Genomic DNA, 24,982 nt, shown 5'->3' with positions numbered 1-24,982 from the left:
TTTTATGAACAGGACACTTCAGCCAATTGGTGTAAGAGAGGCATGTCAGTGCAACACAGGCTTTATGACTGCAGCAACACCACCACTGGTGGGAGAATACAAGGGGTTTACACAGGCAATTTACATACGATATATGGCACAAAGGGGGCATTTGGCCCAACCAGTCCACGCTGGTGTTGACGCTCCACTCGAGCCATTTGCATTACAAATTCTTATCCACATTTTTATAATGAAAACAAATAAACGAGGACTGAATATAATGATATAGAACGAGGATTAAATTACATCCATCTGCCCTGGTTCCATGATCTCCCCACCACGCCCTCTAATCCCAGTTCACTAGAAAACTACTGGTCTCAACTCCCAATGGAAAATCAGTGTGTATGAATGGTCCTTGAAGATAGACATTTATTGCTCTCATTAACTGATCCAAAAAGTCATTTATATCGGAGACCATGAGATTTAAATGAACACATCAGCCAAATCAAGCAAAAATATATTTATTTGGGCAACAAATGCTGCAGCTGCTTACAGTCAAACACAAATCGACTGGACCTGATAAGACAGAGCAGCAACCAAGCAGTCAAGAAATGTGGAGATATCAGCATGCCATGATTTACAACATTATCGGACAGTACAGTGTTGGCAATGGAGAAGCTTTCTTATATTTTGCCCATTTCAGTTACCACTGCGGACACAACTTTGAACTGGCTGCTCCTGCCCCTCAAGAGGAGCTGTCGACTCTAAGCATGTAGGCGAACGTGTTCAGCACCCAAACTGCCTCAGGTCCTCCTAAAACAGAACCCACCCCACAACCATTCTCCTCTTCCCTCCCTAAAAAAATCGGAGCAAGTTATTAGATCGATCAGACACAAACATTTTAAGACATTAGAGATTGATCACCCTTATTTCGACAAAAAAAAAAAACAAAATCAATTCACGTTCTAAAATCAGAGAAGCATTCCCGCCTAAGTCCTAAAATGGTTGTACATTTTAATATACAAAAGAAGGCACTTTTCCGGAATTATAAATTTAATTTAGAAAGATGCACATTTTGTATCTCAAATTGGACAGGGAGCAGAACCACCTTCTCTACAATTTTAAAGGATTTGTGAAAGAATGGGGAAAAATCCAAATACACCAAAAGGGTTCTTACCTACATACCGACTATATATAATGATAAAGTATTCACATTAAATATGATCTTACAAACTATTTCCCTGATTAAAATACAAAATTAAACTGCTGGATGGCTTTTTACTGTATCCTTGCCTTCTTGGGACACACGAAGGAATGAACTAGACTTTTAGCAACACCATGGAATTAAAAGTTTCTTCAAAAACAATTACAGAAAGATCAATTCTGTAAAATCCATCGTTTGTAAGACAAAGGAAGTGTTGGAATGGTCAGACTCACAGCTGGAATTAACAGCAAGACACTTAGAAAGGTACAGAGATTTGAATTTTGTCCATTTCACATGCCCATCCGAATACTCTGAATAATCTGGAAGATAGCTGCGGGAAAAGGAAAAACAGAGAGTCAGTTAGTTTATCAAATGAAAAGCGAATTACAAATTTTGGAAGAATTAGGGTCACTACCAAGACTGCTTTTCTATATATTAAAAAAAAGCAGATTTGCGTAAGTGCAGACAGCATCAGCACAGGGCTGACTTGAAGGAATCCTAGGGCTGCGAGGGAACGGAATTAATTAGCACCTTTTGAAATGTGAAGGCTGGTGCAGCTTTCGTTTGTGCATTAATCCAATATTTTCACACTTCTGGAGTGAACTGCAAATTCGATCTCAACAACCCAAAGGTGCTTCTACTGAAGACACTGCGCATGACCCCAGCCCCAGCTTCAATTAACATTTAGAAAGCTGTTACTGTGCTAGACAATGGTAGGCGGCTGTTCAGGGAAAGGAAATGCATACTGTGGAAGTTAATGGCCATCTGCTGATTTGCTTTACCAAATGGATTTAAAATAGGTTTCTTAGTATAGGGTGGCAAATCAAATAGCCATGAATTGCAGGATTATCCGGTGGGCTATTACAAGGTGCACTTCTAGCAAGCTGCAAATGTCAAACATTATTCTGCAGAAGGTACTGGAGAAATAGTGTATAAAATGAACCTGGAACAATGACTCTGCAGATGTTATCACTACCTAGCATATTTGAAAAAATCTGAAGGAATTCATCTTCCATGTCAAACATGTCTACGATCAGTGGCACCCCAACATAATGATATGTTAATTAGTTACTAAAATAATAATGAAATTAAATACAGTCAGTCCTTTTTCAAAAAAAATTGAACCAATGAATACACAACATTTAAAGCAACTCTTTCTCCAAACCTTCTTTGTGGAAAAGTGTTAAGATCCCAAAATGTGCCAATCTCTTCTCTGTTGATGCACCATCCTAATGAGAGCCTACAGCTAATTACTGGAGGATGAAAGCGTTGGATATGAAGCTTTCGTTATTACAGATCTGTTGACCTTGGACCTGGATTCCACTATTGGATGATCAGACCTGACAAGGCTCCTAAACTGGGAACCAAGGCCAAAAAAAAGGTTGGATTACTTGGGGACATATATATCTGGTACATTAATGGTATCAGCCAGCTGAAGTTTGCTCAAAGCCTTCATTAGGTTGCTGAAAAGCAAGCAGCACTTCAGTGCTGCAGTGTTCACCCAGCATTGGGAAAGTAAACTTTAAAAAAAGAGCCTCTTTAAAATTGTCCCATTCCATATTATCTAGTTTCCCTTCCCCTACATTCTACAGGGGCAACATGCAGAGGAGCAGGGAACCTTTCAATCTTATTCCAAGCCCAGGGTTTACACTAATGCCACAGAACATCTAGTGCTGGGATCTATTCAAGATTTGGATTTGCACCCAATTACCACATGACATCAGGCCATGGAGTGGGCCTGAGGAAGAAGAGAGGAAGAAGACAGCTCCAATTTGATCTACTTGTTTACATCATCCTTTCAGGAACAACAGAGCCCTACAGCCTCCACACTCTTGTACGCCTTCTGGAAGTTTGTTTAAGAGCTGGAATCAGTCTACAGCCTCAGCAAGGGATTTTTATAGTTAGAGGAATGGAAGACAGAAAGAGGGGGGCATGGGCACTCAGCTACATTTCAACACAGCAAATTCCTGACTCGACTCTATGAAAGCAGGTATTCAGAAGGAGCCAGCCTCTTCAATACCCTAACAACTGGAGGAGAGAAGACATGCAGGCAGTTTTGGATTACCTGGAATGATTGATAACTAGAATGAGCGGGTTGTCTTATGAGGAAAGGTGAGACAGATTGGGTTTGTTTCCACTGGCATTTAGAACAATGAGGGGTGAGTTGATTGAATCTAAGCTTATTCGGGAGTAGATGGGAACGTGAAACTTGAAACACAAACAAATCAGCCACGTGAATGGTGCAGCAGGTTCGAGGAACTGAATGGCCTACTTCTGTTCCTATTTCGTATGTTCATAACCTAGAAATGAGCCCACAGCAGTACTGAGTGCATGGGAGCAAGTCTCTGGCCTATTCTTCACCTAGTTAGTAAAGACGACTCTGGGAAGGAAACAAAATAAGGAAATAAATTGAATAAAGCTGTTCTTTGGACACCTTAGATAGCACAGGATAGGTATACTTGAAATATTTTAATTAAAGTACTTAATGATTGCTCCCTCATACTCAATACTCAAGAAAAAGGCTTATGGATAACGTTTTGGCCCATTCTCCTGCACCCTCCCCCCACCAAAACTTTTACTACATAGAAACAGGAGTAGGCCATTCACCCCCTCGAGCCTGTTCCACCGTTCAAGGAGATAATGGCTGATCTGTATCTTAACTCAATCGACTCACATGGATTCCAATTATTTAGTGAGCTAGCATCTACTGCATTTTGAGAGCTCCACACCTCCACCATCCTTTGAATGCAGAAATGTTTCTGAACTTCTCTCTTGAATAATCAGGCACTGATTTTAAGGATTTTGTCACTTGACAGTACAGAACTTGAATATTGCTGGAGAGTGGCATGCTGAAACTTTTCATTTTGCACTCATCAGGACAAATGAAGAATGCCAAATTTCAAACGATAATAATTTAAATTGTCCCTTACTCCAAACTCCCCCACCTGCATAATAGTTGCTCTCTAGCTGCCTTGTCAATTCTGTTTAAAATCCTGCAAGCTTTAATCAAATCACCCTTTAACCTCTGTATTCCAGGGAAAACAAATAGCTTGATGCAATCTCTCAACCTCAACCCTTGGAACCTTGATAACATTCTGATGAACCTTTCCAAGACCAACGCAACTTTGCTGGTTACAAGGGGATCTGTGAAAACGATGGCAGAAAGCTAAGCCTCTATTTGCAAGTTATATAATGTCATATGTATTCAGTTTAAAAAAAGCAAGAAAATACATGGCAGAATTGTTATACTGCACCCCGGGCAGTGTACAAAAATATCAATAAAATAGCATATTTTATTAGGGAAGTTGTGACCTGGTACACACAGCAGTGATGTTTGAATAGCATTGTGAAACCTCTGCCAATGGGAATAAATATTACAAATAAAGGAGAATTCCTATGCTGATCACCATGGATTCCACCTCCTATTTTAATAGGTAAAATTTTAACAGCTACTTGGTTTGATGAAATTCAGTTGTATTAAAATACTCCCTAACAATAACACTGACCCTTCCTTCAAGGTCCGCTTCAACAAACTCAACAGTGGTGACACTGGCAAAAAGATATCTACACAAATGTGAGGAGACACTGCTAATATAATTAAAGAAAATAATTAAACTAAAATGAACTTCAATTTACAATATTATTGGTGTTGATGAGACACTATTCCCTTATGCCCACTGGCTTTAGAAAATTACATGTTCCCTCTCCAAGGATACCCAGACATGGATTAGACAGCAAAAGCGAGGCAGGCAGTTGGAGCAACAGTACCCCACAGGTCCAGAGCAGACCCATGAGGAAGTCCTACGACTTGTCTGCCAACAACCACCACCCACCCCGCCCCACTCCACTCCACTCATACTGGGCACACTGGAGAAACTATATATTTTTTAATCTCTTTCACAGGACGTGAGCATTTGCCAGCAAGGCCAGGATTTGTTGCCCATCACTAATTGCCCATGTTGGCGTTGCTGAGCCACCTTTTTGAGTGTATCTGGTGCAGGTGCACCCAGAGTCCTGTTAAGAAGGGCGTTCCAGGATCTTGACCCAGCGACAACAGAGGAACACTGATATAGTTCCAAGTCAGAACAGTGTGAGATTTGGAAGAGATCTTGCAGGCAGTGTTACAAGAAACAGCAAGATGTTGTACCGAGGCACAAAACGTTGGGACTGTTTTTTTTTTTAAAAAAGAGCAGAAATGCTTCAAAGGGATAAAAAATATGAAGGGTTTTGATAAAAGCAAACAGGGAGAGGCTGATTCCACTGACATAGGGTCAGAAATCATGTTAAGTGGCAAAAGAAAAACCAGCAGGGAAGATGAGGTTTTTTTTTAATGTAGCAAGTTATGATCTAGAATGTAGTGCATGAAAGGACAGTGGAAGCACATTTAATAACTTTTCAAAAAGGAAGTTGAATGAAGGGAACACATGAAGGGAATAAAATAACAAAGCTATTAGAAATCAGCAAGGAAGTGAAAGTATTCAGACAGTATGACCTCCTGCATAATTCTATGATAAATGTATTCTATGAAACCAGAGTTTGCAGTTAGAGGTTAAGCAAGACCACTCGCTGCTGGCCTCAAATTAAGTCTCACTGAGAGCTCCAGTGATCTCTGACAAGAATTCACCTCTATTGCCACGCAATGCTACTATAACTGATTGCAGCACTCTTACTGGGCCTCCACAGCTTGGAACTGGAGTGACGTCATGAGGCTGTCCAAGCAACCAATCACATCAAAAGGATTTTTAAGGACACCCAACCAGGAAACAAAAAACACTAAAATAAAATCACTTAATGTATTAATTTTTACAGGGAGCAAATTAAAAATTAGGGCATGGGTGAAGGTTCTTAAGTGTCTGTGGAGAGAAACAGAGTTAATGTTTCATGTCGATGAAGGGTTCTGATGAAAGGTCATCAACCCGAATCATTAACTCTTTCCGTTTGCAGATATGCTTGATCTGCTGAGTGCTTTCAGTATTTTCAGTTTTTATTTCAGATTTCCACCAGCTGCAATATTTTGCTTTTGTATTAATATTCTCAAACTTCTCAAAAAAAATTCAGATGAAAAAATCTCATTAGTCATTCAACAACACTCCACGATCATAAAATTATATTTTCATGGCCACCTCTGTTGTTCAAATTTTATCAGATCACCATTAAAAATCCAGCTACAACTGATGGAATGAAGTGTTAACTTTTTAAAAGGGTATTCAAACAGCAAAGTGAAAAGTGGGAAAGTTGAAGTTCGCACTCATTTCATGATTTCTGGCTCTGGGAGCAGCCACTGAAAGTCCTGAGTGACCAGCCACAACTTCAGCATTTCTACGTTAACCTGGCACGTCCAACATCTTGAAGTTGCAGTCAGTTTCATTGGGACAATGACAGCTCGCTATCAATGCCCTACACCGCCCCCAAACCCTTTGCAAAATCTGGGACATTAATCAATCTCTCTTTCAGATACTGATCTGATGCTAGTGGGTCCATGCACATAAATCAGTGTTAGCTAAAGCTGGACTAATGGAATTGAAGGCAAATTACTGACCTAGCTAGAAAAATGGTTGAGAAGCACAAGAGAATAGGGCAGCATGTGACTAGTGGTGCTCCACAAGAATGTGTTGGGGCCTCAACTATTCACCCTATTTAATGAACTTAAATGATGGGGCAGAAAGCCACTTATCCAAGTTTGCCAATGACAAAGGGAGGTGCAATTGTAAACACTGAGGCTGGAATTATAAAAAGATATTAACAGATTGTATGAATGGACAAAACTGCGGCAAACTGAATTCAATGTAGACAAATGTGAAGTCATCCATTTTGGATCTAAAATGGATAGATTTGGGTACTTTCTATACAGCAAAGCTAGAAACAGGAGAGGTGCAAAGGGACTTGGCAGTCCAGGTAAATAGATTAGAATATCATGCACAGGTGCAAAAAAAAAAATCAGAATGTTTAATGGAATACTGGGTTTTATATCTGAGGGACTAGAATAAAGGAGATAGGAGTAACACTAGTTATGGTTAGACCACACCTGGAGCACTGTGAGCAGTTCGAGAGGCCACATTGCAGGAAAGATCGATTGACCTTGGAGGGAGTGCCACGTAGATTGATCAGAACGGTCCCAGGATTTGAAAGGTTAAATTACCAGCAGAGATTACATAAACTAGGATTATGTTCCCTGGAAGTTAGAAGGTTCAGGGGCAATTTGATCGAAGTTTTCAAGATATATAAGGGGAAAAAAGAGAGGACAAGTTTCTCCCAATCTACTCTAAGTTTTGGAATATAGAATTGGGTACATTGGGCAGAATTTTACCGTCCAATCGAAGCGGGGGCAGGGCTGGAAAATGTGGCGAGCCCTTCAGAAGTTCACTGGCTTTGGCGAGGCTGGAAAATCCGCTGGCAGGAAGGGCTGTAAAATTTCACCCCTTATCTAAAAATGAGATCCCGGATTTTTAGGAGTGAATGAAATTAGGAAACATTAATTTTAATTTGGATTCAGATTGGTTGGTTGATTTTTGTTGTGGGCAAAGTGGGGTGTATGGAAATTTGGTCATTGATCAGCCATGATCTACTGAATGGTGGAACAGGCTCGTGGGGTTAAATGTTCTACTTCTGTTCCCATCAGCCTGGTGCCCATTTCTGGGATTTTGCATTTGAGATGATTAGCTGGGGCAATATTTTGCACACCAGTGCCCTAACCTGCTTTTAATGTGGGTGGGTTCACTGATTAACAGGCACTGCAGGAAAGAGTAGCCACTACCTTTGTGAAGAAACAGTCATTTTTCCCAGGAGCTCAGAACAAATGAGAGAATGGAACCATAGCAACTAGGCTTGTCAACATTCACTGTTCTAAAACTGACTGGAGCTTCCCCCCCCACCGCCTCAAGGTCACTTTTAGATAAAGCTGGTGGAATTAGGAGAAAAAAAGTCAAGGTGACCCAGCCATATTCCAAATACAAACAAGGTCACATTTAATATCTATGTTAGTTAGCTATAGAATTAGATCAGCTTGAGTATTTGATATTAGCATGCTATCGGAAAGGCAGTCAAACAAAAATTAAATATTCCCTCACATGGGTTGGGATGTGGAAAAGAAAGGGATTGAGTGATAAAATCATAGCATAGAAAGAGGTCATTTGACCCACTGTGTCCATTCTAACTCTTTGTAAAAGAAATCCAAGTCTCACTCTTTTCTCCTTAGTTCAGCAAATTGTTCCTTTTCAAGCAGTTATCCAATTCCCTTTTGAAATTTACAGGTGAATCTGCTCCTACCACTATTTCAGCCAGTGCACTCCAGATCATAAGGTAGAGCTGCATAAACAAAATACTCATCCGTCCGCTGTTTTTTTTTGTGTCAGTTATCTTAACTAATTGGTCCAGACCACTCCTGCATCCCGTACAGACCTCCTGTCTGAGCAGCAGGATTTTCCAAAGCCTGGTTAACCAGTCCAGTCTTTTATCTAAGGAACAGCATATTTTCCCGCTTGGAAAAACAGCGAGCGGGTGCACATCTGATAATCAATGGAGAACAGAAGCAAAGACTGTAGGAACGTGGAGAATGCAGGGAACTTCTCACCAAACTGGTCGCTGGTAGTTTCTTTTCACAATCCAGGTGAAAATATTTATACTATGGAGATCTTGATAACAAAATGGCCAAGTGTCAAAGTTATAGAACAGCAATGCATTAACAGCAAGCAGAAGTGCAGAAGATTCAGCAAAAATCAATGGTTAAAGTAACTGATTTAATGTAATCCTGGAATGAAAGTTTCCCCCATTAGCAATAATTTTTTTTTAAAACAACAAAAATTAAATTAAATCACCACTGGTTCCAACTATGTGTTATGTTAATCAGTCTCCTCTGGGCAGAAAATCACACCACAAAACAACCTGCAGTAACTGCCAAGAAACAAACAGACTATATCACTTTAGCCAAGTATCCTGGTTAAAAAATATAAATGTACTCTGTCTGTCATGCCAATTATTTATTTTCTAATTAAAGTCATCCCAGGACATGTGGCAATGCAACCTGGCAGAAGTTGGAAGCCAAAATAGAAACAAATACAACATAATAAAAACAATCTGACTTTTCCCAATTAAGTAAGTTGGTTACAAAGAGTTACAGGTTCACAAAGATAAATTTGGCTGAGGAAGGCAAGTCGGTTCACTTCACTCATCTTTCCATAAAGCCTTACAATTCCAAAACAGCATCCAAGTGCCTCTTGAATGACTCTCTACCATCTAGAGCATCATTACAGATAATAGCCACTGCATGCAAAGAAGTGCTTTCTGGTTAACTTTTAAAAACTTAGAACTTGTAACATACATCTGCTTTCAATGCTGAAGAGTACAAATTTTCAAATCAACCTCCATAGCTGTTCACCCGATATATGAGAAATCAGCCTCTTTACCCTCTTTGTACCATTTCCACAGCTTTGATGTTCCTCTTTTAGCTCAGTGACCAGGTCTGAATTCAGTGTTCCAGGAGCAGCCTGACTAGAATGCTATATACCTCACATGAGGGCCTCAGACTTAAACTCTATTACCCCACCTCAGCTCATCTAGTGCTGAAATCCTCATACATGGCCTTGGCACCTCCTGACTCGACTATTCCAATGCTCTCCTGGCCGGTCTCCCACCTTGCACTTTTTGTAAAACTGAGTGCATCCAAACCGTTGTTACCCATATGCTAATGTGCACCAAGTCCAGTTCACCCATTGATACAGTGCTCGCTGACCTACGCTGGCTCAAGGTCCAGCCATGCCTTGATTTTAAAATTCTCATCTTAGCTTACATGTCCTTCCATGGCCTTGCCCCTCACAGCTCTAACCTTCTTCAGCCCCACAAATGTCTGGAATTTCTATGCTCCTTCAGTTCTGGCTTCTTGCGCTTCCCTGATTTATGTTGCTCCTCAAATAGTGGTCAAGTCTTCAGCTGTCAAAGTGCTAAGCTCTGGAATTCTGTCAAACATTCCCTACTCTCCAACCCTTCTTTAAGACACTCATTAAAACCTTCCTCTAAGAAAACGTTCAGCCACCTATCCTAATGTCTCATGTATCTTGGTCAAATTTTGGTTGATTGGTAGAGGCGTTGCCATGGAGAAGTCCACTTGTCAACCAATAAGCACCCTATTCACATATAGTGTAAGTTGTTGTTTTCCACTCATTAGTATTCTTGCGAAGTGCCCTATGAGTGCAAGAAGAAAAGCTTCAACATGGCTCTTTTTCCAGCAATACTAAAAAGGTGTTATATAAATGTAAGCAGTTGCTGTAGATTTGGCCATATGCTCAGCATTCTGTTGGTTTTGCAATTGCTGTTCCTCAATGACTGGATATGGTCAATCTCATATCTCTGATCTCTTCTAATCTCTTAACTGTTCACCACCATTCATTAATTATAGTTCCTACTTTTCTTCGAATGTACAAACCCTTTGATTTCTTCCTACCTGGTTCTGCCTGCTTACACATATTGTCTAGGTTCTTCTGTAATTTCTCAAATGCTCCAACCTCTACTTCCCCACCTCTTCCTCCCAAATTTAACATATATTTCAAGAATTTGATTTACTGGAGAGTAATATTTGAATCCAGGTCACTTAAATAGGTAAACAATAAAAGATGAATGAAGGTCCAAAACTAGAGAGGGTCATAAATACAATACAGACACTAATAAATGCAATAAGGAATTGAGCAGAAACTTCTTAACCAGAGAGTGATGAGAACATGCAACTTGCTACCACAGAGTAAGAAGCAAATAACAGATGCATTTAAAAGGGAAGTTAGAAGAGTACATGTCAGAGAAAGGAATAGAAAGTTATTCGGGTAGAACTAGATGAAGAGTAGAAGGAAGCTCATGTGGAGCAAAAAGACCAGGACAGACCAGTTGAGTTGAATGGCCTCTTTCTGTGCTGAAAAATTCAATGCAAGTGCCCCAGCACCAACCCCTGACCTCTCCGTTCAATGCTCTCTCAGCATTGTCCCCTGGCCAAATTGTTGCAGAACAGCACTAACACTGGCATCTACTTAAAAACTGTGGATGACTGCTCACATATGTCCAATTCACAAAAAAAGGATAATCTAACATAGGGCTGTTAGTACCATGTTAGCTACTCCCAATGAGTAAAGCGACAGAAGGTGTCATCAACAGTCAAGCAGCTCAACAATGCTGCATTTGAGTTCCACCAGAACCATTCGACTCCAGAACTTGTATCATCTGGATGGAAGCTGTGACAAGAGCTGCGTGCCAGAGGAGAGGCGAGAATACCGGCCTCCAATATCAAGGCAGCTTCTGATTAAGGAGTCCCAGGGAAACTCAGGTCGATGGAAGCAAGGGGTCTGGGTGGCAAAAAAAAAAAGTTCACCAGAGGGGCCAGGAAACAGCAGTCAACCAAAATAATGACAAGATGCTCCAAAAACCCTAAGCAGGAGGGTGGAAAGAAATGAAATAAAACTCAAACTGAAAGATGACACAAGACTTCCAGAAAAAAATGTGACAGTTAAATCAACAGAAATGAATTCTATTTTCCACTGAACTTTCTCAATTTTTGATTCAAAACAGGCTGCCTGAAAACAAACCATCGCCTATAAAACATTAAACATAATATCCAAGACAAACCAGATCAGCCATGAACACAATTTCATTGGCTATTTTAATCTGGCTCATCTACTCTTCTTCTATTTGAGGTTTTTTTTTTTTAGCAGTTTTAACCAGATTTAGTTCACAAATAAGCAAAGTTTCACAGTTTAAATGTTAATTTAAACATCAGATGAGTTTTACAAAGTAAAAAAAAAAAAATTACCTGATCCACAAACAACAAAAATGAAAAGTGCCAAGAGCCAGGGACCGACCGATGATTTTTCATCTGGTGTTGTTTTCTGTAATGACAAACACTTCACTAATTATTTCACAAAAGAAATTACTTCACAAAAGGAATATGTACCAATTGAAGTAAAATGGAGACTGGGTAAGCTTGCAATGACAGATTCTCCTGAACAACCAGACAGGTTAAGTTACAAAACACATTACTACTAAGTCTGAAATGCACAGATTAGCTTAAAAAAAGACAATTCAACACAATATTTCGACTGATTTCAAGATGATAATAGACAGAAATACAACTTCACAATCAGTTCAGAGTTGTACCATTTTTGAAGGCGTCATCAGGTTTTCCCACTTACAACAAAGTGAGACAGAAATGCTGATGCACAAACATCCCAGCCTAGGGAACCTCAGTGGTAATGGAAGAGTGGTATAGACTAAATAACCAATGGGTATTGTGAGGAATTTGGCGACAATCTGTAGGCATGGAACTGAAAAATCACATCTGCGACAAAGGGAATGGTGTATCGAGGGTCTTTGTTAAGAGTAATGAGAAATTCATAACCATCTTTTCAAAAGCACACTTTTTAGGTGCTTTTAATTTCAATTTTCTGAGTGATACAAAAACTTAAGACTACTTCAGTACTGCCTGAAACTTCCAATGCCACAGTAAATCCCCACAGACATGGTGTGGAAGGGGAAAGAAATTAGACTTAAAGCCTCAATTATAAGTTGTACAGTCTAATTATGGAACCACTTTGGAGGGGTAAATTTAATTGAGGCTTCTTTTCACAGAATCTCTTAGTGCAGAAGAGGCCCTTCGGCCCATCAAGTCTGCAAAACACCTCACCTGGCCTACCTACCTAATCCCATTTACCATGGGGGAGATTAGGTAGGTAGGTCTGCTGTTTCTCATGTGTCGGTGCAGACTCGATGTAATTTTGTAATTAGCCATAAATCATGCAATTCCACAGAACAGAAGGACAAGATGTACACGAGTGATTTAAGCTCAACTTTATGGCACATTTGGCGAGAGACTTAAACAAAAACTTACCGAACTTTTCGGAACATTCCCTCGCTGCGTGATGTTTTTACTGTGTTTCTCATTTGCCATCCGGATCCTCTGTTTGGCCACCATTGTTTTGCTGGGCCAAAATGCCACACAAACTGACTAAAATTCAGCAAAGAAGTGAATTAATTCCAATTTCAAACGAAAGGAAATGTGTTTTAATTAACATTTGTAGCCATTTGTACTTGCAATAAAAGCTCAAAATGTATTCAAAAAGGGAAATGGCAATCTCAAAAGACTATCACTAATTTATTTGAAGTTTACTTTCATTCTGTTCCTTTCCTGGATTTCCCCCTCATCGTTCTGAGCAGTTCCAAGACTTTACTAAAAGTCTTGGAAATTCATAAATAACAAAAAGCCCAAGGATGGTCTAATTTTTTCCCCCTCTTCCCTCAGGAAAAGTGGCTGACTTTTTACTTATCATCTTTCTGTGCAGTGGTAGCCGAGTCTGGAAGCTACGCATAGACAACCAAGTCTAATCCCACACCCCATTAACGTGGTATGAAAAATTGTGGTGAGAGGAGAGGGAGTGCGATACTCCACCAGACTACATTGATCTCCCTTCTTCGAATGGAACCTCATGTCCTTAGTCCCTCGGAGTTCATATTCTTCCTACTGAATTAGCCCAGTCACTACAAAAGCTTGCATATTTTACTCAAATCTACTACACCGGGGTTGTCAAATAAGCTGCCGTTTTTTTACTGTGCAGATCAGTTTATGGAGATCAAAGATGGCATTGTCAAAACTCAGCCTGGAAATGACCAGGCAGCCAGTAATGTTGGGAAGCAGCGAGGGGGAGGCAAATGTGAGGCAATTACCCAGAACAATTACCAATGAACAAGTTAGTCAAACAACCCAATCATTAATAACCAAGACTGCATTTCCTCCATTTTGTAGGGTTGGCCTTGTATAGTTTCACTTCTACCTACCCAAACATAAAGACATTTATATAGCAACTTTAACATAGAAAAAAGCCTCAAGGTGGTTCAATAAAAAGGCATAAATTAGACAAAAATGGATACCAAGACAAAGAAGGGTGTACTAGTAAGACGAGCAAAGCTTGATCCAAATAGTAAGAAATAAAAAATTCAAGGTTTAGGGAGGGAATTCCACAGAGTGGGCCCCAGACAGCTGATGGCATGGCCACTAATTCAGGGGCATGAAGAGGGTGCATATAAGACCAGAGGCAGTTAAGGAGAGTAGGCCTATAGAAGGCTGAGATAGGGTGCAGCAACACCATGAAGGGAATTAAACACAAGAATGAAATATATAAAATGGGAGGCGAGGGGAACCAGGTGCCAACACAGGTCATCAAGAACAGGGATGATGGGTGAGCCAGACTGATACAGGATAGGGAGAGTTTTGGGTGAAGTGAAAATTGTAGGCACAGCAAGGACCTGGCCAGGATAGCTAAGAGCAGTCTAACCGGAACACGACAAAGGCACATATGAGGGTTTCAACAGCAATGTAACAGAGATGGAAAGCTGACAATTCTTGTGTTGAGGATATATGGGCAAAAGCTCAGCTCAAAGTCAAATAGGATAGAGATTGCACTAGGGTGTTTCAGCCTGAGACTATGACCATAGACAGGGGCGAGGTGGTGGGGAAGATACAGAGCTTACTGGGGGAGAACTTCAGTCTTTCCACGTTTTAACTGGAGGAAATTGCAGCTCATCCAAGACAAACAGTCTGATAACAATGATAATGGAGGCCACAAGAGTAGAAGAAATTGGTGTCACTAGTGTCGTTGTGGAAAGTGGACCTGTGTCTGCAGATTATGTCACCTAGGGTCAGCATGCAGCTACAGATTCATGGGAGACTCGAGGTGACAAAGATGGGTGGAAAGAGAAGCCATTGCTAGAGATTCATTTGATTGGACATACGAGAGTGAAACTAAGTGGGGCATTTCCACTGAGCTGGACAATGAAAGTAAAGAGCTGGAGGAAGATGGTGTGGCCGACAATGTCAAAGGCTGCAGGGAGGTCAAAGAGGGATAATGCTGCACCCACAAGGGATGTAACTTATATCTTTGGTTAGGGCTGTTTCAGCGTTGTGACAAGGTCAGAAACCTGATTTGATAAAGAAGAGTTTATCCACCCTCACATACAGGTTTTGCATAAAACAACATGTTACATACCAATTCGTAGCTTTTTAATATTAAAGTCAATTTTTATTTTGAAGCAGGTAACATTCTCTATTTACTCATTCCTTATTTTAAAGTCATTCACGGGCAGAAAAACAGTCTTTCAATAACAGCTCTTACATACCAACTGAAAAAAAGCAGAAATTAAACTTTGAAGCTATGATCTTTGTGGATGAAGGTGGCACATTTCAATGGAAGCAAGTCACATGAGCTAAGCTGATTGATCCAATTCCACATGGCAAATTCCCACCTTTACACAATTTCTTTTTGGGCATAAGAATGTGGGAGAAGATGTACAAAGCAGATTCCAAATGGAGGACAGGTACTGGTTCTCCAGGTTTCACCCTCACCCTTCCAAGCAGTTGATTATATAGTACCGCTTGCATTCAGGAATAGCTCATCTATACATCGCTTGGTGGGGAATGATGCGTAGAGACTTGAAGTGGGAAAGGAGTTCATTTGAAAAAAATAAAATAAAATCAGCTGGCTTTCACTTCGTTCACTGCTCCTCCAAAAAGGAATTACCAGAAACATGTTTCCTCTTCTGGGGAAGTATGTTATTACGCTAGAAGGTTCACAGAAAGTGGCAACCACAGACCACGTGGACACAACACATGACCATCTTGGCTCTGTCAATAAATCATTGCACAATTACAACTGACAACTACCAGTATCCAACTGTGTACAATACTCCATGCGGGATGAAAATTCAAATTCACACCTAGAAAAAGAGGAACTACTGTCATAACCTAACCAGGAAAAAAGGAAATAAACAGGATTGGCTAAATTGTAAAGATTTTTAGCTCAGAGGCAGAAGGTTTAGACTCCAAGGTCTGAGTACTTCAATACATTATTGAATGTTGCATCAAAGTTTCAACCCTTGGCGTAACACATTAAACCAAAGCACCATCTGTGGTATGGCATTCAAATGTTTAAAGGTCCCATGGCACTCTTCAAAGGCTCTTCAAGTGCCCTGGACAACATTCCAACTAATACCCTCAAATAACATTAACTGGTTATTCATCAGCTTGTCATTTGTTGGATTTTGCTGTTGCCAAATTCCACTTGCTCACATTACAAGAGTAACTGCCCAACATAATCACATTCTACCTGAAACGTTTCTCAAAGTCAGAAGGCACCACACAAATACGAATTATTCCATTTACTCCGACATGCCACATGCAAAAGAATACAGAATACACACGAATCAGCACAACCCTATCCTCAGCACTCCAAAGTACAGGAAAATCCCAAAAACATTACAAAACGCAAGTAACGCAAAACAAAATGAAAACTTAAAAAAGGATGAACACATTGAACTCTAACCACAAGTATGCTGTAATCAACAATAACTGATATTAAGTAGTAATCACAAGTCTGGTCAACTAATTCCACTATTGTACAAATAATTCTAACATCACAGCAACACATCTAATTAAAGCAAGGGTGGGCAATCGTTAAGGCATTGTTTTAAAATTATAAATCTACCAAGTTTTTTTTTAAGAAGTCAACATATTTTATGAGGCAGGCTGAGTGGCATGCTCACTTGTGCCTTCAGCAGCAGCTGTTAGACCAGGGACTTAACAGAACAGGGAGCGGGGAGGGTGAAAGGGGAAAAACTAATTCAAATGAAAGATAGTTCCAGTTATACACAATAGTCTCACCCGGGTTTCCAATGATTATTGAGACAGTCTGAGCCCCTCAGCCTGGTCTCTATTGATTACTGAGACAGTCTGAGCCCCTCAGCCTGGTCTCTATCGATTATTGGGACAGTCTGAGCCCCTCAGCCTGGTTGATATTGATTATTGGGACAGTCTGAGCCCCTCAGCCTGGTTGATATTGATTATTGGGACAGTCTGAGCCCCTCAGCCTGGTTGATATTGATTATTGAGAGAGTCTGAGCCCCTCAGCCTGGTTGATATTGATTATTGAGAGAGTCTGAGCCCCTCAGCCTGGTTGATATTGATTATTGGGACAGTCTGAGCCCCTCAGCCTGGTTGATATTGATTATTGGGACAGTCTGAGCCCCTCAGCCTGGTTGATATTGATTATTGGGACAGTCTGAGCCCCTCAGCCTGGTTGATATTGATTATTGAGAGAGTCTGAGCCCCTCAGCCTGGTTGTTACTGGTTATTGAGACAGTCTGAGCCCCTCAGCCTGGTTGATATTGGTTATTGAGACAGTCTGAGCCCCTCAGCCTGGTTGATATTGGTTATTGAGACAGTCTGAGCCCCTCACCTTGGTCACTGCTACCGTCGCCACCCGGAGATCGAGGAGACTGAAAGGAGTGACCCGCCGGAACCGGAAATATATACCTCACCTTCCGCCTGGACAACATAGTCCCTTCCCATCTCCCTCAACAACTCGCGCACACAATCCCATTTTAAAAACAAAAACAACTCTGATTTATCTTGAACGGAATAGTTTGAATAACAATCTGTCTTGAGTTGACCCTGGTGCCGTTCCGTATTAAACTTAACCTGGAAATCGGAAGAGGCGGAGCTGAGAAGCCGCTCGAGCTACGTGTTGTTCAGGCGCGGGGAGGGAGGGTAGGGGGGCGGGGCGTGACCGCTAAACCCGGAGGAGGCGGGGCGAGGGGAAACGGGACGGGACAACGGGCGGGGGGAGCTGATGGGGGGGCAGTGACGACACCTCTGAACCCAGCTGAGCGGGGAGAAATCGTGAGGGTCGTGACCTTTGCACCCCGCGGAGGGGGCGTGGCGAATGAAGGGACTTCCGGTTGAAAATGGCGCACTCCACACCGTTGTTGGCAGGTTGGAAATTTCAATCACTGCGGGTTTATTTTAAATGGAGAGACCCGGCCTCTGCTTTTTACAGATATATACTTAAACTGTTCGTACGCTGTTGATGCCGGAGGGATGGGTGAAAATGAAATCTCTGTTTCAATTAAGTATTTTTACAGACATTTTTCTACACATCAATATGGGGGATGGGGGGGAAGGTGCAGAGGGGCTGCAAGCACTGGGATTGAATCTTGACTGAGAGGCCCAGGGACTGCCTCTATCCATGATCACAGGCTTGTCACTGTTGCCAAGTGAGGGAACATCGTGCGGTGACTGAAACGTATAAAATTCTTATAGGGCTCGACAGGGTAGATGGAGGAAGGATGTTTCTCTTGGCTTGGGGGTGCCCAGACCCAGGGGACACAGTCTCAGAGTAACTGGTAGGCCATTCAGGACTGAGATGAGGAGCAATTTCTTCAATGAGGGTGGTGAATCTTTGGCACCCTCTACCCCAGAGGGCTTTTTGAAGGGCCAATGATTGAGTATGTTCAAGACAGAGATCGATAGATTTCTAGATGTTAAGTAAATCAAGGGTTATCGGGACAGTGCAGGAAAACGGCTTTGAAGTTGGAGATAAGTCATGATTTAATTGAATGGTGGAGCAGGCTCGAGGGCTCGAATGGCCTACTCCTGCTCCTATTTTCCTATGATTGACATTAGTGAGGATGGGGGACATCACATTTGGATGCCTAAAGTTTGGATGGAAGTTTGCTTTATTTCGAGAGATGGGGTGAGAAATAAGCTGCTGAGTTTGCCAAGTTGAAAGTAAAGCAGACAATCAGAAGGATTGTGAAATAATACAACAATGCGATGGACTCTTAAATGCCTTCTATACATGGGCAATTAGGGATGGGCAATAAATGCTGGTCTAGAAAGTGATGCCCACATCCCAAGAATGAATACATGAAAAAGAAAGGAAAAGAAATGCTGGAAATACTCACCAGATCATTCTGCATCTGTAGAGGGAGGTAGACAGTTATTGTTTCAAGTCATCAGCCTTTCATCTGAAAGAGGAATTGTGTCTTGGGTTCTTTTTTTTTCCTGTTTGTTTCTGATGAGAGTGAATTGCAATATTTTAATTCTTTCAGATCACCAGACAGAATAGTAGATAAATGAGGCTTTGGGTTCTTGTTTACATTTTAATAATTCCTGAGCAAGTCAATCCTAAATTGAATAAACGTTAATCCCAATTGATAGATGATCCCAGCAAAACTGTTTGTTCAGAATACGTTAAACTTTGAAAATTGGAATAAACTGCAGAGGGCGTACAGAGTACATGTACTGAGGCAAGATGCAGTGTAACCCAGAAATAAATAGATGTTCCTGATCTATATTTAGCACACAGATGACAATAGCAGGTCTACACTGACTGTGGTGAAAAGCATTTGGACCATCACAGTCTAACTCTGGAACTTAACTCTTGTCACCCTGCTACTTCTCTCCCACTTTTAAATACTGCTTAAAATGTGCCTTTATGCTTCGGATCATCTCTTGGAATTCCTCTAATACTTATCTACTCTTCCCATATGAGGTTCCTTGGGCTGTTTATGCTATGTAAGTGTGAGTTGTTACCTTTGTCAAAATAGCTTAGTGTAGGCTTCCTCGTTCTTTGGGACGTAGTTCTTTTTACCTTAGGCACATAGAGAAAAGGCTTCCTGACTCCCAAGCTAATAAATCACAATATTAATTACTTTTCAAAAATGAGTGTAAAACATTTAGAGTGGTGTGATTTACATCCAAAGTAGTTAAGCCATGAATGTTACAGATGTATTTGGAGGAAGTGACAATTGTAATTGTTTATAAGATAACATTTTGTGCATTACTTTCTTTAAAGTTAACAAAAGGTTTGTAGAAATGTGATTTGTCGTACATCTTAAGTTTCAAAATACTTTGCACGTAATGAATTATTTTCTGATGATTACATATCAAAAAAAGAAAAAAATTACACTATCAAAATAAAGGGATATTTTACATCTATTTTTAAGGAGGCAAATTATCCAGAAGTAGTTTACAATCATGTACAATTTATTCTGGTGAAGGGGCTGCATAGACATTAACTGCTTCTGTGGAACACTTGAACCCATAGTTAAACAGTAGCTGTGCTCAATCTTGGCAGAAGTTTCAAGCATTTGACCAGTCCAAGTTTCTTTGGCCCATTATAATTCTTTTGTAGGAGAAAGCCATATTTTGGGGGAAAAAAGCACATGTCCCCATGGTATATAGGAGGCAAAAATAATGCCCTCTGCAAAGATCTGCCTGTCCTAGATGCAACATGATTGATATTGAGCAACATTAGAGAGAATTCTTTATACTCTTGAGATAGGAAGCTCATAATACTGCTTCCTTTAAAACAGAAAATTAAGTTTAACAACTTTTTTGTTTGTCTCTGTTAACTTTTTATTCATTGGATGTTTGCAGATGACCTCATTAATAGAAACTGAGTGGTAGGAACTGCACGGTTAGACAGTTCAGTGACTCTCAGCGAATTACTTCATTGTTACTGAAAGTAATCCAGGTTCTGTTCACTATTGCACTTCGTGACTTCTTCAAGTTGGTTGTTCCAATGATGTACTGAATAAACAAAAATGAAACAGCAAAAGTAGATTTGACTATTCCAAAGCTCTCCTAGCCAACCTCTCATTTTTCACCCTCTGTGAATTTGAGCTTGTCCAAAATTCCGCTGCCCATATCCTAACTTGCACAAAGTCCCATTTATCCAATACCCCTTTAGGTACTCACCTATATTGGCTTTCGGTTTGGCAACAATTCTCATACTTGTTTCCGAATCTCTCCATGGCCTTGCCTCTCTTTCCTCTTTTAAGACACTCCTTAAAACCTATTTCTGTGACCAAACGTTTGGCCACTTTACCCAATTCAGTGTCAAATTTTGTTTAACAATCATTCCCGCGAAGCACCTTGGGACATTTTACTACAATATAGGCACAATATAAATACAAGTTGCTATTGAAAAGACGCTCAAGTTTCATCACAATTCTTTGTGATTTTTTTTAACAACGAAGATGTTATTTAAAACAAAGTAGTGGGTTTTGGAAATGCAGTGGATACAATGTACATTGAGTTTCAGAATGCCTTTATGAAGTTACCACACAAGACTTGAAGCGAATTAGGAATAGAGTAGCAAAGTGGATTAAAAACTGTTCCGAAGGGAAAAATGGCGGGTTGGAATTTAGGTCGATTTCTCAAAGTAGTTGGAAATGAGTAGCTGTGTCCTTGGTTGTGATTGCACTATAGTGTGTAACCAGCCATTCAGAGGTTTTATCATACACTGTATTCCTAAAGCATGAGAGGCTTACTCTACATTCATCTCAAACTTTTTTTCCCTAATCTGTACGGTTTCTGTTTCCAATTTTGCTTTTCTCCTTTCCAGAGGGCACGAACCCATTGTGGAGTATCTTTCCATGGATGTTGGTAGCCCTGAAATATTTAACCTAAGTTTCCAATAGTTATGCAATAGCCTAGAGATTGAACTTTAGGGAGCATTATAAATCATTAGGTTGTTTCCTGGAAGGAGTGGATTGTCCTATGAGGAACGATTGAGGAGAATGGGCCTATATTCTGTGGACTTCAGAAGAATGAGAGGTGACCTCATTGAAATGTATGACATTCTTAGAGGGCTGGACAATCAGAGGCTGCTTTCCCTGGCTGGACCATCTAGAAGTACAGGTTAGAGTCACAGGATAAAGGGGCAGCAATTTAAGATTGAGATGAGGAGAAATTTCTTCATTCACAGGGTTGTGAATCTTTGGAATTCACTATTCCAGAGGGTTGTGGATGCTCAGTGGTGAGTATGTTGAGATTGATAGATTCTTGGACACGAAGGAAATCAAAAGATTTGGGGATAAGCTGAAGTGTAGAGTTGAGGTAGATGACCAACCATGATCTTATTGATTGGTGGAGCAGGCTCGAGGGGCCGCATGGTCCACTCTTGCCCTTGTTTGGTTGTGAGATTACTTTATTTGAAAAGGCCTCTTTTTACGGGTAAAAGCTCTCAGATGTCGTTGGAGAAATTCTCATTTTATCTCCTTTGCACATTTCCCTAGAGATCCAGCATTTTAGGTTGATGTTTGAGGAGAGCCACTTAGTCAGAGATTTCACTGAACAGATCTTGGAGCAGGGGGAAGAAGGAGGCAACATTCTTTGCATTTCTGAGTGCTGATGAAGCTCAGAAATCAGTGCTGATGCTTCCTGTACATGTTGCAGTGAGTGACAGCTTCAGAGCGGTATCCCAGAATTAAAAAGTGGACTGTGTCATCGGAACCCATAATGACTGAGCCACAACTGTAACAAGCTGAACAGCTTTACAGCGCTGTTCTACTCTGAAATGTTGGATTACCACTAGACTACGAGGAATCACCGAGGAGAGGAGAACGTTCAACAGGGGTCAAAGGATTTAAGAGTGAAACTTCTTTATAGTGAAGGGTATGGATTTGATATCTGGGCCACTAGATTGTATACATGTCTCTGAACAAACATTTCTCAGAATTAGCTTAGCAAAATACAAATGGTGAAAAGTAGGGATGGGGGAAAGGAGGTTAGTGAGGGTTGATTTACTCCTTTGAATATTATTCTGTTTGGTTTTTGATTGGTAGAGAGTGCCATTTTTTAAACGTACAACTCCACATTTATTTGAAGTGCTGTAACCTGCAAGGCCACGGACCAGATGCTGGAAAGTGGGATTAAAATGAGTGGCTAGTTTTTTTTCTTTTTATGGCCAGCACAGACATGATGGGCTGAATAGCCTCTTTCTGCACCATAACTTGTCTATGGTTCCATTTTTGCTTTGAAACCAGCTAACTTACCAGGAATTGCAGTATTCTGAAGAGGAAAAGTTGAAATAAATATGTTTCACAGCTGGAATGACCTAGTGCTGTCCTGAATCTCCCAATAAATGAATCTGATATTGATAAATGTTGTACAATCCTCAGCTTGCTAATGATCTTTTGACCAAACATACATTATCACTAGACTTGAATCCATATTGAATGCCAGTTTCACTTTTGCAATAGTTAAACTGTAATTTTACAAACTGAGTATGAAATAGTTTTACAATGGATTTTTTTGATTGTGTGTTACAGTTCGAGGCTCCGAAGGAATTTATATGCTCAATGGCCCTCCAACTTATACAGAAAATACCTCTTTCACAAGGTATTTTATATTGCATTTTTATCACAGTTGTGAATCTTTCATTGATTGTGGCACAATATCTTGATGAAAATTATAGCAAGAAAATTACTTTAGTGTCAGCTGTGGTTGAGTTGGTAGCAACCTCGCATCTGAGTCAGAAGATTGTGGGTTCAAGCCCCACTCCAAGGGCTTGAGCACAAACGCCAGAGCTGAGGGATGGCTGCACCATCTTTAAACTGAGCCCCCATCTGCCCTCTCGGTTCCCATGGCACTATTTTGGAGAAGAGCAGAGGAGTTCTCCCCAGTGTACTGCCCAATATTTACCTCTCAATCAACATCACAAAAACAGATTACCAGGTCGGGATTATCGCATTCTTTTTGTGGGAGCTTGCTGCCCACAAATTGGCTGCTCTATTTCCTACATTACGACAGTGATGACACTTTAAAGGTACTTCACTGGCTGTAAAACAGTTTGGGACATCCTGTGGGCATGAAAAGTATATGTAAATACAAAACAAAAACAAAAACTGCTGGAAAAACTCAATAGGTCTGACAGCATCTGTGGAGAGAAAGACAGAGTTAATGTTTCGAGTCTGTTTGACTCTTCTTCCCTAAGGACTCGAAACGTTAACTCTGTCTTTCTCGCCACAGATGCTGTCAGACCTGCTGAGTTTTCCCAGGAGTTTTTGTTTTTGCTTTGGATTTCCAGCATCTGCAGCATTTTGCTTTTATCTATATGTAAATGCAAGTCTGCCTGTCTATCTTTTGAAGTTGAAACTTTGCCCAGTGGTACAGCCAGCGAACATAGCATCATGCTTTAGCATGAATAACAGGATATGGGGAATTATAACTGCAGCCCCAAGGCACAAATTCCCAATATTGATGGGGACAGGGATCAGTGCCAAGAGCAGAAGCCTGGCGTTTCTGTCTAAGCAGGAAGATTCAGAGTTTGATTTGGTCTGCACCACTCTTTCTGATCTTTTTAGCCCAGTTATAGTATGGCAATGACAGAGGCCCACTGGTGAAAAGATAGAATGGCGAGACACTTAAAACGCAGCCAGATTGGAAAAGGTGACTGACAGGAGGAGGTGGAGAATGGTAATCAACCAGCGTTGTGGCTACCCCAAGTAAATGGGCAAAGCAAAAAAAAGAAAAATGACAGAGGTCCAGAAATAGACCATGTCTCTCTCTGCCCCTTCAGGCAGAAAATGATGGACTCTGTGGAAAGTCATCCTTCACAAAAAATGAATGCTTTTTAATCATGAGAGAGCCAGAATTAAATTAAGTTCAAAGAGCCAATTGTATTGATTGCTTATCAGTTTACCCACAGCATATCACACATCTGGATAATACTTCATTTGATTTCCTATTTTTTAAATATGTCTGAGTTGTTTCTCTGGAGGAGGAGCCTGGAAGAATATTTTCAATGCATCTCGTTTTGAATTCTCCTGGTAATTGTTTTCTTTCTTTTTTTGTATTTTGCAGAGATGACAGGAGAAATTGCAAAGGCTTCACTTTCAGCAAAGATGGTTCTTTGTTTGCTTGGTGCAATGGGGAAAAGTCAGTAGCGACCTTCAATTTCTAGCCACAGAGCCTTCTATTTGTAAAATCAATCTCGTACTTTAAGTTTCCTTCTTTAATCATGTTCCAGTCACACCAAAAAAATTCAGACTACTGTGGAGCCTTATGCTGCTTAAAAGTTTAAGTTTTTGAGGTAGCGTTTTAAAGGTGTTGTGGCGATGTATGAATGAACAGAAGAACATGAGAAGGCGAAGCCCTGACAGACAAGATAACACTAGATGAATAAGCATACTACTCCACCTGCATGTATC

At 40.6% G+C, this 24,982-nt stretch overlaps 1 protein-coding gene and 1 long non-coding RNA gene across 3 annotated transcripts in view; one reads left to right on the top strand and one right to left on the bottom strand.

Moving 5' to 3' along the window:
- Window positions 1–484: 484 nt before the first annotated feature.
- Window positions 485–17,679, bottom strand: LOC121272602. 2 transcript variants are annotated; one of them, XR_005941893.1, is made up of 4 exons: window positions 17,440–17,679; window positions 13,044–13,160; window positions 11,970–12,045; window positions 485–1,514 (listed from the first exon to the last, which is right to left on the bottom strand). It is a non-coding gene; the product is annotated as an uncharacterized LOC121272602 (long non-coding RNA). The 2 variants fall into 2 exon arrangements; XR_005941894.1 differs by lacking the exon at window positions 17,440–17,679 and adding an exon at window positions 15,326–15,450.
- Window positions 17,680–17,833: 154 nt separating this feature from the next.
- eif2a (eukaryotic translation initiation factor 2A) overlaps window positions 17,834–24,982 on the top strand; it is a 44,978-nt gene continuing 37,829 nt past the window's right edge. Inside the window, exons 1-3 of the mRNA XM_041179253.1 lie at window positions 17,834–17,975; window positions 23,102–23,171; window positions 24,636–24,710. Of these exons, the coding sequence (XP_041035187.1) occupies window positions 17,948–17,975; window positions 23,102–23,171; window positions 24,636–24,710 (173 nt within the window). The 5' untranslated portion in view covers window positions 17,834–17,947. The remainder of the gene's footprint in view (window positions 17,976–23,101; window positions 23,172–24,635; window positions 24,711–24,982) is intronic.

This window comes from Carcharodon carcharias, chromosome 2 (assembly GCF_017639515.1).
Source record: "Carcharodon carcharias isolate sCarCar2 chromosome 2, sCarCar2.pri, whole genome shotgun sequence".
Lineage (NCBI taxonomy): Eukaryota > Metazoa > Chordata > Chondrichthyes > Lamniformes > Lamnidae > Carcharodon > Carcharodon carcharias.
This window is presented reverse-complemented; position numbering and strand designations above follow the sequence as displayed.